This window comes from Phyllopteryx taeniolatus, chromosome 11 (genome assembly GCF_024500385.1).
Source record: "Phyllopteryx taeniolatus isolate TA_2022b chromosome 11, UOR_Ptae_1.2, whole genome shotgun sequence".
In the NCBI taxonomy this organism is placed as follows: domain Eukaryota; kingdom Metazoa; phylum Chordata; class Actinopteri; order Syngnathiformes; family Syngnathidae; genus Phyllopteryx; species Phyllopteryx taeniolatus.
In genome coordinates, this window is record NC_084512.1 from 23,971,925 (window position 1) to 23,988,275 (window position 16,351).

General features: G+C 40.2%; 1 protein-coding gene across 4 annotated transcripts in view; it reads left to right on the forward strand.

The window, feature by feature from the left end:
• mark1 (MAP/microtubule affinity-regulating kinase 1) overlaps window positions 1–16,351 on the forward strand; it is a 39,499-nt gene that overhangs the window by 9,056 nt on the left and 14,092 nt on the right. For 3 of the 4 annotated variants that reach the window (XM_061789930.1, XM_061789928.1, XM_061789929.1), the window contains exons 3-4: window positions 2,747–2,800; window positions 15,603–15,651. In XM_061789930.1, coding sequence (XP_061645914.1) covers window positions 2,747–2,800; window positions 15,603–15,651 — 103 coding nt within the window. Of the gene's footprint in view, window positions 1–2,746; window positions 2,801–15,045; window positions 15,281–15,602; window positions 15,652–16,351 lie in introns of those variants that run through there. The other variant, XM_061789931.1, reaches the window with a different exon arrangement.

The window sequence follows — 16,351 nt, forward strand, 5'->3', positions numbered from 1 at the left end:
GTTTTTGGAGTTACAATATGAGCCGTTGATTTTTTTCCCATTTTTAATTTAAATAATTTTTTTTTTGCTTTGCGTTGTGAGCCTAAAGTAAAAGCAAGCTTCAGTTATGGCGCGAAAGTAAAAAAAAAAAAAAAAAAAGGGAGCCATTAAGGTACTGTAATGTCCTCGCATGTGGGCAAGGAGAGCCACAGTCGCCGATGCACTTTCAGCTGCTAATCGACGGGAAAAACAGTCAAATGCTAAATGAGAAGACTCACAACAAGCTGCTGTAGGCCACAACTCACGTGTAGACGCTCACACTGAAACAACCGGTCAACCCATCTTTGGCTATTGATGTCACTCACTTGGCCACGTCCTTTAAAGGCACACACCCCACAGAGAAATATTGCAGTACATACAGTAAATATACATTTTAAAAGCAGTTTATTTCTTTACATTCTCTTTTATTATGTTTTTATACTATATATTTTATTTCTCATAAACCTATACCGTAACAATTTGTTTTCGCTGTTTTGGGGGGTTTCAACGGATTAATGGACTTTCACTTCATTTCAATGTAGAAGGTTGATCTGGTCTGAGTAAATGTTCAATGAATCAAACCATTCAATCCAGTGTGTCAGTTTGCCTCGCTATTCAGGTTTTCTCCTGAAATTATTGTCACGGGTTCGCATGTCGAAAGCAAACAGGAATTTGACTCAAGAGGCTCTCGGCTTGACAGAGAACAAGTGCCGGGAAGATCTAAATATAGACACGCACTGTGAAGAAGCAAACGTAAGAGCAGAGTTTCTACAGTATGTTGTGGGTATAAAAATAATTGAATGAGAAGAAAGTCGACCACACTCAAAACGGAAATGCAGAATAAGTACTTTTGATACTACTTTTACTGTATATTTATTGTCTTTCTGAAGTTAACCTGTTTGAGAAGGCGGCACATGAGCAACTGGACACCCCTGCCACATGTACTGTATTGTACTATATACAATGATAACCGGTGGTGGAACTAGGCATTTGAACATCATTTTAATATTTCATTATAATGATTTAGCAACCCAAGATCCACCAATTGTTGGTTCATAGAAATCACTGCTACAGTGGAATCACTAAGGTGGAATGCAATCTGTTTTGATTTATTCAGAGTCCGACTTCAGAACATTTTGACCCATGGGAAATCATGGAAATTAAATGCAACTGTTTCATGGTCAAACTGTGGCCAAAAGCGCTAGCCAGGCAACCTGTGGCTAGTGCTAGCAGCGTAAATCATGATGGTAGCGGTACTTTGGCACTGAAATACTCTGTCCACAGCCTACTGACTTTTGTTTATCTTTCTTCTTTTGAATGCATAATTAATGCTTTCAAGGACGTGCATATGCGGTGACTCACCGAAATGACGGGCTAAATAATTCACACTTTGAGAACACACAAATGGAAATACTGGCTCAGCATGTATTGTAAGAAATGTAATTATCACCTGTGATGCAGGCAAAGAGAGTAGTGACAGTTACCACGTCATGTTTAACAGGTGTAGTATCCATGCTGGGATGGAATTAAGTGTCCTGGCCAACGACTTGTAGGTCTTAAAGAAACACTGCTCCACATGAATAACCTGCACTCTGTGAATCAGCGCTTTGCTCTTTTGTTTGTAGCGATATAGTGGCCTCACGCAGTAATGTTCTTTCTGTCATGCGAAGGGCTACAGACTTCTGAAATAACAAAATTGCTCCAATTTTTGGGCAGTAAATCTTTTCATCATCGTTGCACCCGCTTTCTTAATATTGCCATTTTCAAATTGACACCAATGCAGTTTTGTGATTGGGGGGGGGGGGGAGAGAATAGCAATTCAAGAAGGTGCAGCTCTCTAGTGAGCTATTTTTAGAACAGGAGCACATTACGTTGGTGACCTCTGTCATAGATCTTCTGGAAATTATACTGTAAATCTTCAAACAACTGCTACTTTGACACACACTGAGCATCAACACAAACAAATTTTGGATTTATAGCTTTGTGTGTATGTGCAGAACACATTTTATTGACACTGTTTGTAATTTTTGTGTTCAAAACAGCCCACAATCGCTCCATCTTGATTTTTGTTAAATTCATGAAATCTTTTATAAATGGACTTCCCACACTAATCAGAAAAGTTCAGAATCAGAATACACTGAAGTGCAGAATATGTCCAGTGGGAGACATTGATTGAGACATTGCGATTGTCACTGCATTTTTTGGTATTGATTGAAGTTGTAGCATATTATAAACGGTGGTGAGTAGGAAGGCTTAGCAAGGACTGTAGAAGCTGCTGAACGCTCACAAAAGTGCAGTGAAGCCGATCTGTTTTCCCTTTTGCACTTTGGGCTCATCATTGAGCTGCACGCCTCACGCTGCTGACCCGTGCAACCCGCCGGGCCAAGACTGACATGCAGAGTCCTATACAACTTTTTTCACGACTGTCTTTTATGCTAATCTGTCTGTGTTTGCTGGTGCCACTTCATTTGCATACAGTTCGCCACAGGGAAAATAACTCTCGTGAGCAAATATTTCCCTTTTATGCCAGTCAAAAGCTTTTTGAAGGTGCGATTCAGTCGCAAACGTGTTGCGGCAAAGCTACCACACGTGGGAAAGTAATGAGGAAGGTTTGCTTAAAACAAAACAAAACAAAACTCCACGAGACTGGGAATTAGTTTTGACACTTCGCGGAGCTTCAGTCTCACTGTCTCCTTCCTCACCCCCATCCCCCATTTTGTCTCCGAAGGTGGCAGTGAAGATTATAGATAAAACCCAGCTGAATCCCACCAGTCTACAAAAGGTGAGTCCTGCTTGCTTTGATGTCATCTATTTGACCAATTAATCAAATGATTCATTTTCAATATTTTTAACTTACGACTATAACAAAGGGCTGGGGGAATGTTCTGAACTCCTTTTTGACCTAAATGTGGGCGGGCCTAGATGTAGCTGAGTAATCAGAAAACAAGCCTAAAATTACTACTGAGTCTGTTTTATTTTTTTCCTACAGACAGCATTTTTAATTCCGCAATTATGGAATAAGTGCCAATATTTGCAGCATTTTAGAGGTAAGAGAGGGAATTGACAAAACAAAATTATAACCACATCTCAGGTAAGATAAGGTAACATTGATACAATAGTCATCCTACTTTTTCCGGTTTTCCTGTTTCGCTTTAAAGGCTGCAAAGGATTTTGCTGTAGAACGTAATCACATACAGTATGACATCAGGGGTGTGTTTGATATCTTCACCTCCACCTCTTTTCCCCTCAAGTCCCACCCACCTCTCTTGACTCACAGTTTATTTTGCAGTTTGACCACAGCTAAAAATACAACCGGCTGCCTCTTTGTGTCACTTACCTTTTGCCAAACAGTCATTAACAATCACAACAAAAGGCACTGTTTCATGATTACTGCGTCTAAATCTGGCCCTTTCTCATGATTTGACATACACGCACATGCACTGATTAAAAGTCAGTCCTTATAGGCAAGTAGAACACTGCTACTAATGCTGCTGCTAATGTGTATGTGAGCCACCTGGTTTGAGTTTGGCATCTAAAAATACTGCAGCTTGACTGGCAGAGGCGCTTTATTCCTCTGCACATTACATTATCACAGCTCACCTCTCTTGATTCTCGCATGTTGTACATGATGAACAAATTGCCACGCGGCTGTCGTAGGTGCAAATTAAAGGGCCATTACAACAATCGCACCCTGTAAAAACGGCAGTTAATATGGGGCTGTGATGTTAAAGTAGCGTTAACGGAAATCTGATTTTTTTATTTTTATTTTATTTTTTATTTTTGTCTCCTCTTGTCAGTCTCCCACTAAAGTCATAACGTGTGATTTACTTTTGAGCAATTGTCATACAGTAAACCCGCCATATACCGCATGGCATACGTTCCAGACCCATTGGTGAAAATCTGCAATACAGACAGACCATATAAGTTCTTTTTATAGTTTCACCCCGCCCGCATGCTTTAAACACATGTAAAATTGTTATATTATTATTATTATATGCTGCAATTAAACTACTGTGATGCCCTCGCATTTGGGCACAAAGCTGATTTTTGAGCAGAACAAACAGCCAAATACACAAATACAAAATGAAAACACTCGCAAGGAGCAAACACTCACATTGAAGTAACCAGCCAACCCGACTGACTCTAGCTGCTGACGTCACTGACTAGGCCCCACCCCTTAAAGGCACACACAATACAACAGTACATTCAGTAATTATACTTTATAAAACCAGTTTATTTCTTTACATTCCCTTTTATTATGTTTTGAAACAATGCAGCGGTGCCTGGACTTCTGACACAGGTGTCAAACTCAAGGCCTGGGGGCCAGATCCGTCACGCCACATCATTTTATGTGGCCCCTGAAAGCAAATCAAGTGCATCAACATACAAGACTTGCTAAAATCTGTGCAAATATTTCTAATTGTCATATGTAATAAATAATTATGTTAAAATATTGCAAGCATTTTTTTTGTTACCAAGACCCTTTTTACAGTAACTAAACTAACTTTAGTAACTAGTAACCTTCTGATTTCAAAACTAGTTATCCATCATTTTCTTTTAGCATGAAGTTAGTGGACAAAGTTATGTGGTTTGTTTAAATACACATTTAATTCTCTATATTTTATGTTTAGTTCAATAGTAAACCTTATTTGGGAGTGGCAATAAATAGTCTGAAGCTAGCACCTTTTGAAGAATTGTTCACTTTCTGCCAAACTGCTGCTTGTTGTGATGTACGCTGGCACTATCTAGCGCTCGAAACTCTGTTTGCTCACAAAAATTAAACACGGAAGGTCAAGGTACTACTGCACTGATCAATTTTGTAGTTGTTTATTGTAGTGTCTCGTGACTCTCCTATGTTGCAAGAAAGTAGCCCGGTCATGCATTGTCAACACATTTTGCATTGGCCGCCTTGCAGGAATGTAATGATGTAAAAAGGCCTTGTAGCTGCACGAATAATCAATTCTGTTACTCGTTGAATTGTCGGCAAGTTAAAAGTAATAAACACATGATGTGATGACGCAGAATGCCTCCACCCTGTAACAGAAGTATCACTGTTGAGGAAGTGCTGTGTGGATTATGTCCCCCCCACCAATGTTGTTCTCCATCCACAAGCACATCTGTAATTGACTTTGATCGTAATGGGATTTGACTGCAATTATTCATCTAATCAGTGCAAGAGAGACGCTCATGTCATCTGACCGGTATTAATTTCATTTTGTTTAACAGCCTATTATGTGGTTTGTAATCTGTGCGCACACATCACGTTAATGAACATCTATGTCGGTGTAGCGGCTGGACGATTCTCATGATGGGGTCTGGTCGTCCGCTGCCAGGTGATGAGGCGCAACAGCGGCGTCATATCATGTGAGTGCGGCGACCAATCAGCTCTGTGCCATGAATTATTCAGAGCGCCTTTCAGATGTCTGCCTTGGTTGCTCTGAGAGGGTCAGCACAAGTAGACATCCTTTGGATTTTTACGGATGATAAATGATTGCTTTGTTATTTTGTATGCATCCTTTTATGACTTATTTGTTGATTTGTGCTTGTCATATTGATGGGACTTTGTAGAATGTCAAGTGGCGTTCTTGTCAGGAGGCTTTTCGGATTCCAATTTAATCTTCCCAGTAAGAAATAATGACAACACTTCTGCATCGGTCCTCCACTAAGTTTGAATCAAAGGCAATCATCATAAAACTTGATACAGGGGTCATCGGTTCTGTTTGTACAGTCGTAATCACTAACCTGCTCTATCGCAGCAGTAATATTTTTGTTGTTAATAAAAAAAATCCCTTCTAGATAAGCATGGGCCGGTTACCAGTTACAAGCTATGCCGTGGTTTCAAATAGTCAAGGCTTCAAAATCACAAAAACTACGAGTAGTATTAGAACATTTGTTTACTAATGTTCCAAATATTCAAAAATAAAATAGACCTCGGATAAGTTGAAGAAAATGGATGGATGGATGGATGGATGGACTGTGTTCAATGGAAATAAGTTATTTAACCAAACATTAAAAACATATATTTTTTTAAAGCTGTAATTGCAATACCCTGAAACCGCAATAGTTTTGGTCAACGCTATCATACCATCAGAATCTGATACCGGCCCATGCCTAGTTGTAGGTCAGAATTATAAAATAATTCAATGAAAAACAGTAAGTATGGGCGTTTAAACTACCAGTAGTTCATCGAAACTGTGAATAAATATATAAAAAGCTTGCAAATGTTTGAAAGTTTCACATTTTATCCAATCCAAACTTACCACGTTGGTGTGCTTGGTCATGTTGACATTGTTGACATACAGTATTCATCATCGGCGAGACGCTTTGATAAATTAGTGTGATTCCTAGTTCCAAAATGTGTTGCCAATGGCGAACGACTTGATAGAAAAAACTGTTACTGGACTAAAAAAAAAAAAGCATGTTCCAGACAAATACTGGTTTTGTACTCCTCAGAGTTAATGCCGCAGCCATGCCGCTCTCTCTCTCTGCTCTATGTACAATAGACAATAGATAGAACCATCGTCACATGGTTCGTCACACCTCAATGCCCCACATTCAACATGGCCGCTATGTAGGCACAGGAGACACATCTTTTGGAGTTAGATCTAGTAATATTGTATATCTGTGACCTGGAAATACGTCAGTCCCATTCTCTGCCTGCATTGCGCCAGTAAACGACAGCGGCTGATTCTGGAACTAACGTACTTTGTGAATGGCATTTTAAGTGACAAATAGAAACAATTTTGGACACCTTTTTCAGTCCCGACAGCCTGTTTTAGCCAATATCCGTTATATCGGGTTCCGTTTTATCAAGGTTCCACTGTGTAATGCTAATGAAAAGATTTGACTTTTGGACTGCGTTTTACTGAAATTTTATACCTCTCAGTATGATGCAATACCATTCTAAACTGCACCAATAATTAAATAAACATTGCTAAATTAATATATCTAGCTGTGCCAATTAAAACCAAGGCGTACTATTTGATATATCAGTAAATCATGCAGTTGTACCCAAGTTTGTGGTGTGTCTTGTTGCAAATTTCAATATCTTCTACTTCCCCCCCCATGGATGACTGGAACTATATACAGAAGGCCCATCTGCAATGCAGATGGGCCTTCTGTATAGTATTTGTCTTATAATGCAGCAGTCGTCTCCTGGGCTGAATCCATCACCTCATTGACTCAGCCTGTCCTATGCCATTCTTGGGAACAACGCTACTCGGGGTACATTAAAGGGTAACGCCCACCGGCAACTTTTTTCCCCTCTTGGCCGACTGACGTGAGGCGGGCACTAAAACATCAGCTTTGTTTGTGGGTCGTCAAGTGTTGCCGGGTTTCACGTGCCAACTGGGGGATGCTAATTAGAGTCCATAGGGCTTTTACGGGGCATGTCACGAGGACATTTCGGGTTGAGATGTCTAGTCATTCTTTGACGGCGTTCCTTGAGGCTCTCTGAGCTGCGTCTATTTTTTGCACACAAGCACATTTTAGTAATGAATAAATATTCAAGAGACATGTCCCTACTCATGCTGGGCTTTACCCCTAAAGATCAAATATGTTGTTGTTGTGTTTGTTTAAAGCTGTTTGATTCCTTTGTCACTCCCAGATGACGTTCACATAAAACAAAAGATGGAATTAATCATTGTATATTTAAACACCAAAATGATTGACCACACCATATAATTTTGTCTAACGAAAGTCTGCTAGCTCATTGCTAACATAGAATGTGAAACACTATAGACAGGCTAAAAGAAATGAGCATATATGTTACGGTAATTATCATTAGCACACACGGAGCAGCAACACATACAAACAGAGCATACAGCAATACTCGCAGGCAATTATTCTCTGGGAACAATGAATATTAAAAGGCAAAATATGGTACTGAATTATATCATCCCTTTCCATATTGTGGTTTACTTTTTTTCATTTTACTGTATCACAGATTTTTTAATAGAATTTTCTATCATGAATTTTGTGCTATTTTTTGAGATTTTGTGGTGATTCTTTTTCCCACGCTGTGTGTTACCGCAGATCAATGTAGCAATAAGTGCAAGCAAGGAGGAAAGCGTGTGTAAAAGATGTTGGGATCATTTCAAACTTGTATGCTTGAATGTTGCCACATTCAACTTGGCCGCCACGTGGGCACGGGAGGCACGTCTGTTGGTTGGATCTAGTCAGATTGTATATGTGTGACCCGGAAATACGTGTGTCCCACTCTCTGCCTCTATTGCCCCACAGCGCCAGTAAAGAACAGCGGCCAGTTCTAGAACTAACATACTTTGTCAACCCCAGTTCAAGTGACAACCGGAAAATATTTTTGAACACACGTTCCGTCCGGACAGTCCGTTACTTCCGATATCCGTTAAATCGGGGCCTGGTAAATTGAGTTTCCATCTTAAACAAACGGTCGTGGAAAAATCATGCTAATAGCGCAGGCGCGAATGGTGAATTGCATTAAAGCAGGGGAACACTGTATTTGCATTGATGCAAATTAGAGAAATCAAAACATTTGTGCCAAGAAAACAAAAGACAAACTGGATTTCTCATCCAAAATGTCTGTGGCAGACGAATACAGGCCGGCAGTCCCATTAGCACGGCTCTGGTTGCCATGGTTGTCAAGACTGATCACAAGTGCACGTGTCGTGTTAAATATGGCTTCCTGCGTTACTGAGCGGGCTGTTTCTAAAAGCGGATACGACCAACATGCAGTCATCGCTATCGATGAGTGACTCAGGCGTCTTTACTTCCATGACGGACGAAGGCTGCAGCATCCTTCAGATGCCGCGGAAAGTCGGATGAAGTCGTTTGCTTGTCTTGTTCACCTTTTGAGCTGATGTGCCTTGTTCAATCCCGGAAAAGAATCGTATGATGCAAACAATCCATTTGATTTCCCTCACTATGGGTCTTTTAGGAGGATCATAGTAAAAATCACAGGGACTGGAACATAAGATCATGAAGGAACCACTCTTTCTGGTTGTCATTTCTAATACAGTAATTTTGGGGGGCTCCTGCCTGAGTGATTTAGTTTCCAGATTTCCGCCCTGGCGCCTTTATGTTAGTCTGTCAATCTGAGTTCTCTCTTTGTGGCCTCAAACGATCCGTGATGGGCTCGCCATCTGGCACTGGAGTCGCATCCTATACCGCCGCATGTACAGAAGCAGATTTTTTTGCTTAATTCAGAAGGCGAGCTGTTCTTCATAAACTTAATCCACGTGTCTACCAAGCAGTTCATCTCACAATAATAGTTTGGAATGGTAAACCTTTTTTTTCTGTCGCTGTGTGATGACAACACTGCGACACGGTGCAGCCAGCCAATGACCTCTACCAAGATGAGGAATATGACACAGTAAACAAAGGACAACAATGAAGGACATCCCGTTTGTCTTTTGTTTTCTTGGCACACGGCTGTTATAAAACGAAAAGGACAATCTTTGTTTGGAAAAGACACTATTTGTATTCTTCCCATTCTGTTCCCACCGTTGCAGAAAAGGTGCTTTTGTATGTATCTTTTTGTTTACCTGCCTGGGGACTGGAGGGTAGAAATTTGTTTCAGCTTCTCATCCCCAAAATGAAAGATTATTTTTTTTTTTGTGGTTTTTTCCCCCCATTGGTTCACATCGTTTTACGTACATAAAGGAAGTACCGCTTCTCTCTCTGTCAGTCAACGGTCAGCAGTATGTCTGACTCTACCCTTTAGGTACTGCCACTACTGTGTTTAATACCTACAAGCAGAAGACTACCAAAAAGTGGATACTGTTAGCATCCAATCACTTCTGTAACGTACCAAACTGTACTGCTACGTGCTTGTCAGTCAGATTATATATTAGGGCTGCAGCCATCCAATATTTTTAGAATCGATTAATCTACATATCTCATCGATTATCCATCCATCGGTCCATTTTCTGAGCCGCTGAGGGATTGCACCTCAGCACTGGGAGGCAGACGCTCTAACTATGCGTCCACCGTGCCGCCGCTCATCGATTAATCTGATAAAAATTGCATATTGCACATTATCTTCTTCTTTAAGTGTTAAGTAACCTTTTACACACTCGCCGCCACTGTGCCAACTTATTTCTCTTAAAAAGTGAGTCTGCAGTAACATTAGTACGTGTGGTTAAAAATGATCACTTGCTTCAACTTTTTCTGTAATCAAATTCAAGTTATTTGATTGATCGTTTCAGCCCTAGTATACATAGATCCATGTACATATGTGCAGAAATATCACAAAATGTGACAGATTTATTCCCAAAACCCTTGTCTGTCTGTTTTTCGCTATTTAGAATTAGTCATAGAGAGTCATAAGCTCAGGAAAAATAACCGGTCTGTTTCCGTATGACCCGATGGCATCCTCTGGCCCAGCGTGACTCTGTGGCGCTTTGACTGCACACAGGAAATGAGGTCGGCCCGAGCTTCCAAAGCACCTCCTGAGATCCGCCGGAGGAAACGCATCATATGACATCTGTGGTCGGGGATGTGGATGCTGTCATGTTTTTTAGGCATTCTATCCTTAAAATAGGCCTCTCTGTTAATCCCCTCTTTGCCCACCGTCCCATCATCCCGCTCCGCTCTGTCTGACTCTCTCGCCCTAATCTGTAAATAAGAACTGCTTATTTTCAATGCTGAAATGCTTTTTCAGACTATTGGAATCCAAATCCAGGACTGATACAGCTTTGGAATTGTTAAAGGCCATGAGCCCTCCTTTTGATGGCCTATAACTGAAGTTGATGACACTCATTCAGAGAAAAGTCCTGCCGCGTTTGTATATTGTCTACCCTTTGTAAAATAGCCCGCCGTCGGGCCGCGCTCCAATAATGGCTGTTTACATGCATCTCGTGCCTGCCACGCTGCGTTAGCCAATGAGATCCCGTCCAGCCTGAGGCGCGACGGTGGCTTTGGTCTGGTTCAGATGAGTGGAAAGCGATTGGGCGGACACGTCGAATGTTGTGGCTGCTTAGTCGTGCATTTATTTATGACTTTACGTGTTCATGGATGAGTTTTTACTGCTGCTTGGGATTCGGGGTTTTTTTGGGTTGTTTTTTTGAGCCAAGGCACATTTAACGCCTCATCTCAATTAGGTCACAAATCTACGTACTTCCTTGAGATTACCGTATTTTCACGACCATAAGGCACACTCAAAAGTCTTAAATGTTCTCCAAAATGGACAGGGCGCCTTATAATGCGGCGCGCCTTTTGTGCGGACAGAGTTCCAACATCTATAAATGTTGTTGTGTGATGAGCGCTCTGCTCTACTTTTAAAAAACAAAAAACAAAAAAGTTTTTAAGCATTTCCTGCCGACACGCTGCTTACGCAGAGAATAAGCGGACGTGGCTGAGGACAGGGGAAGTACGCTAAAGCCACGCCCCCAGTAGGGATATAGTGGCGTTTTTTGTTTTTTTAAATATATATATATATATACACCGCTTTACTGACTGGGAGAATTTACCGGGGTGTACATTGTGCAAAACAACATCGGTTTGGCTAAGGACCCCCGAGCAGCCGCGAGAGAATTCACGATCAACGAATCCATGGTTCGCAAGTGGAGGAAGCAGGAAAACGAGCTTCGCCTAGTCAAGAAGACGAAGCTGAGTTTTCGCGGGGAGAAAAAGAAAAAGAAAACGCGGAAACAAGGCGAGGTGAGCAAAGAATAACTCGGGGCTTGCCATCATTCCGGGAGGCTTGACGAACCGCTGGACGTCGGTGTAAACATGGCGTTCAAAGTGAAGTTGCGAGCGGCGTGGAAGCGATGGATGACCGATGGCGAACACAGTTTTACGAAGACTAGGAGGCAGCGCCGGCCGAGTTACGCTACCATTTGCGAATGGATTCTGGATGCCGGGCTAACGTGTCTGCTTGCACTGTTGTTGGAGCTTTCGCACGGCAACGAGACCGACTGTTTGATTGAGAACTTGCCCAGCTGTTCATTTCGGATACAGAACATGAGGACTTTGATGAATTTGTGGATGAGGATTCATGAAAAAATAACCTGAGTACATTGTTAAATACTTCAATAAAGTACAACCGAACTCAGTTTTGCTCCCGCTGCCTTTTAAAAAAATATTGTTTTAGCGTGCATGCGTGCTACCGTATGTTTTAATCCTAGCGTATGTTTTACCATGCCTGCGCCCAATAATACGGTGCGCCTTATGTATGTGTTAAATACAGAAATAGAGCCCGTAACTGAGACTGCGCCTTTTAATACGGTGCGCCCTATGGTCGTGAAAGTAGGGTACGTGAAATGAATGGCAACTTATTCTCCATTTCTAAATCACTTTGGTTCACGTATGAACAAATAGTTGCAGCTTGAATAAATGACGAGCATTTTTTACTCGTGCGGACGTTGTTTTCGGCCTCCCGTCTTTTTCACACCACCACATGAACTTGTTACATTGTGTAATATCATAATATACTATGCGCTTGCTGTGCAAGTCGGCCACGCGGTAGATGAAAAATGCTTCCGTAAAGCCGCAGTGCCAAAATTAAACAATAGGATGTGCAAGAATATTGAATACCTTACTTAAAAACAAGTAAACCTTAGTATTAATAATATTACTGATCATAATTGGTTAGGAAAACACATTAGGCGAGGAACACCACTAACATTTATTGCATATACATATATTGATGGCTAGAAATTCATGGGAGCGCATAGGGAGAAGGACTTTCTTGATTTTTGGGGGCCATTTTAGGGCTGCGCATGATACTCGAGAGCGTATTATAGACGAGCAAATATGGTAGCTAGTATCAATAGTTCCTAGTTTGATGCAGTGAAGTTCTACACCACTGAAATGATAAGCATATTCGAGGGCAGGACATGATTCTTTTTGAAACACTATTCATGGCTGACCTATGCGCACATGAGAGCAATGGAGACTTCCTAACAATAATGTCCTTGTTGGAGGAGCATCTGTGACTGAAATAGTCCAGCCAGTCTGTGGAAGTGTTCCCGGTCTGATATGTGTTTTTCTACGTGTAGGGACTCTGCAGTAATTAAGGCTAGTTTAGGAGTCTGGGTGCCCCTGGGTGGCTGGAAGTAGGTCACTGGCACAGACTAGTGAAACTCAGGCATGTTTTACAGTGTACGTGTTGTCATATTTATGCGAGCTGCACGTTGTTTTTGCCATGCTTTTCGATCAGTTTCTTGCAATTTCTCTTCGAACTAATGAATTAAAAGAAATGCATTGCAGAACAAACTCAAGGTGGCGCTATGTGAGTCCGCCTTGCGCCTGTGGATATTATTGTCATTGATACCGGGGGCCCCATCGAAGCTCTCATTACGTGCCGTCAGTCTTGGCGGTGACAACGTTCCTATTGAGCGCCTATTGACCGCCACCCAGTCTGCCGTTTTCCACAGCTCTCCTCAGATCGGTGGTCATCTTTGCTTCCAAGCGGCCGCACGCGTCCTTCCCATGCGAGGGGCTTCGGGGCAGTGACGCGCACGAGAGAGAGAGCGAAAGAATGAGGGAGGCAGGAAGAGGCAGGCATCAAGACGAGATAGCGAGGCTTTAGTCCGGCCCTCATTCATAAGGATGAAGAATGTCCGTCTTGATGGCGAAGTCACATGAACTGAAGCCATGGCCTGTTTGTTTATTGTCTTCTACTTCAGGCCATTCTCTGCTTATTGAGTAATTGTCGATCTTTAACAAGCTTGCTACAAACCTTTCAATCCAGCAATGTTAAATTTTGTATTTTGTTTACAAGGAATTTTCAATAACGGAGCAAACAATTATGAGAAGTAGAAAGCATGGCCGTGACAAAATAAGGTCGCAGAAACCACACAACCATTTAGTTTGGCTTTCAAAGTATTGAAATAGAAAATTGTTCCAAGGATCACTTTTCATTTGGAGTGATTTCTGACTTTTCATGCTAAAAAGGAGACATGCTAAAATAAATGAAGGAAAAGACGTATGGTCTGGCATGTGGTCATGAATGTGTGTTGGACAATCGCACATAATAACTTAGCAATATGATATCACAATATGCTGTAACAGTAATACCTTACACATAATTTACATTTCTGGTAAATTTGTCTTTTTTCACAGTCATCACTGTAATTTCTTTATTTAGTTTCATTTTACATCCAAATAATTAAAAGTGGAATGCTGAATTTACGTTATCTGTCTTTGACCAGCTTGCATCAGTCGTCATCATCAGCTCATATTACGTTCGCTGTCGAACATTTGTTGCCACTTGTTTAAACCAGTGCTTCTCAAACTTTTTACATCAAGTACTACCTAAAAAAAAAATAATAATAATAATAATAATACGTGGCTGTCCAAGTACCACCACAATGGCCAACATTCACATTATTTTATATATATATATATATATATAAGAAAAAAAGGCATATTTCATATTTTAATTAACTGTAACATTATGCCCAGTTTGAACATTAACACTCTGCTTAAATATAACAAAATAAAATAAACTGTACTTAAATGATTCAATGAAACTATATTTGACACAATAGTTGAATTAAAATAAATTCCCAAATTAAAGTTTAAAAAAACATTTTTTTTTTATAATACAAATATCTTGTACTAAAACGTTAAATACAACTGAACTGTACTTGTGACTCTTTTGCGTAGCACATTTTGCAAATCATTGGTTTAAACAAAGTAACGATCGGCTCCAGTGTTGACGGTGTTGTGACGGCGTGAAGCGGCACAGCCAAATGTTAAAAACGTAGCGTAATAAAATGTCTTTTCATTGGTCAGTTAGATGTGCAGTGTAGACAAAACATGCTGTAGAGTATTAAACGGTCTAATACGAATAAAAGTCCCTTCCCTTCTTGTTTAGTTTAGTTTTGGGGACTATTAATGAGACGAGCGGCACCCGAAAAGGAAGTAGAGAGTGAAACCGGAAGACAGAATTCGAGGAGAAAGTACCTGAGAGGTCCCAGCTGGGTCGGGCTCGGGCCTCACTAACTACATTTGATGACCTAGAAACACGCGCGCGCCATTTGCGCGCTTACGTAACACCTCGGAGCGTAGTTAAATTCTCACAAATAGAAATTCTTCTCTTAGTACAGACAGCAGGTCAGCAAAGATGGCCGACAAGGACCGACGACATCTCCGTCGACGTCAAAAGGCAGCAAAGCGCCTTTTTGAGAGCGTCGGGCTCAGGCGGGCCGTCAACAGAATGTAAATGATTCAACAGCACCTCTAAGTGGCTGCAGGAGATCGTCTGACGCGACGCCAAGCTGCTCTTAAAGCTCTGCAGTCAGTCGATAAACACGATGCTGGGAGAACAAAGATGATTGTGCATGATTTGATTGGATTGGATTGGATTGGCTGGAAGCTTGTGTACTGATACCGCAGTGTGTGAGTGCACTTTTTGTTTCGTTATTATTATTATTATTATTATTTTTTTTTTTGCTGCTCATCATCCTTGAGAGGAGGATTTATTGCCAGCGCATCAGTCATGTTGCCTTACATAGCACCCAAGTCCCATGATGCTCCAGTCCTCTCGTCTAATCCACTTTGCAACTTTGTGTGCTGGAGTGGTGCGCGGAATGACATTTTCCCAAACACGCCTTATCAGCAATTTACCAAAAGACAAATGTCTCTCTGTGTCTCACCAGCTCTTCAGAGAAGTGCGAATAATGAAGTTACTGAATCATCCAAATATTGGTAAGTTCAAACTCTCGATAATGATATGAAAAGTACTGTACCAGGAACCAGATTTGATAACTTTAATGCATCATCAGTCGAATGAAATATAATAAATTAGGGTACAGTATATCGTAGAAACCTGTATGTTATTACTATAAAATAGAAATACAAAAATCTTTAGTTTTAAAAGTCCTTAAAAATATCAATATAAAATATACAATAATCATATGATATTTGCATGTTATAGAATTAGTAAATACAATTGTTTTGTCAAATACTTATTTTATTAAATACATAACACAATTATGAATAACATTATGAATTATACGTCTGCGTATACAAACACATTTATAATTGTAAAAAATATATAAACTACATTGTGAATTATTTGTTTTTTCAATTATATTTTCAGTAAAATATAGTATGAAATTATATAAATCTTAAAGCTTTTATAAATGTGCAGTGTAATAATTCTTTGTTATATAGTATTAGTTTATATTACATTTGTAATAAATTATTTTTATACTATATTTATGTGTGTGTGTATGTATATATATATATATATATGTATATGTATATATATATATATATTTATATATATATGTGATATATATATATATATAATTAGAATTTTACAATTGTCATTTTTATTTTATTATTTAAATGAAAAGCAAAATTCCGTGTTATTTTATTAAATATATAACTACATTATAAATTG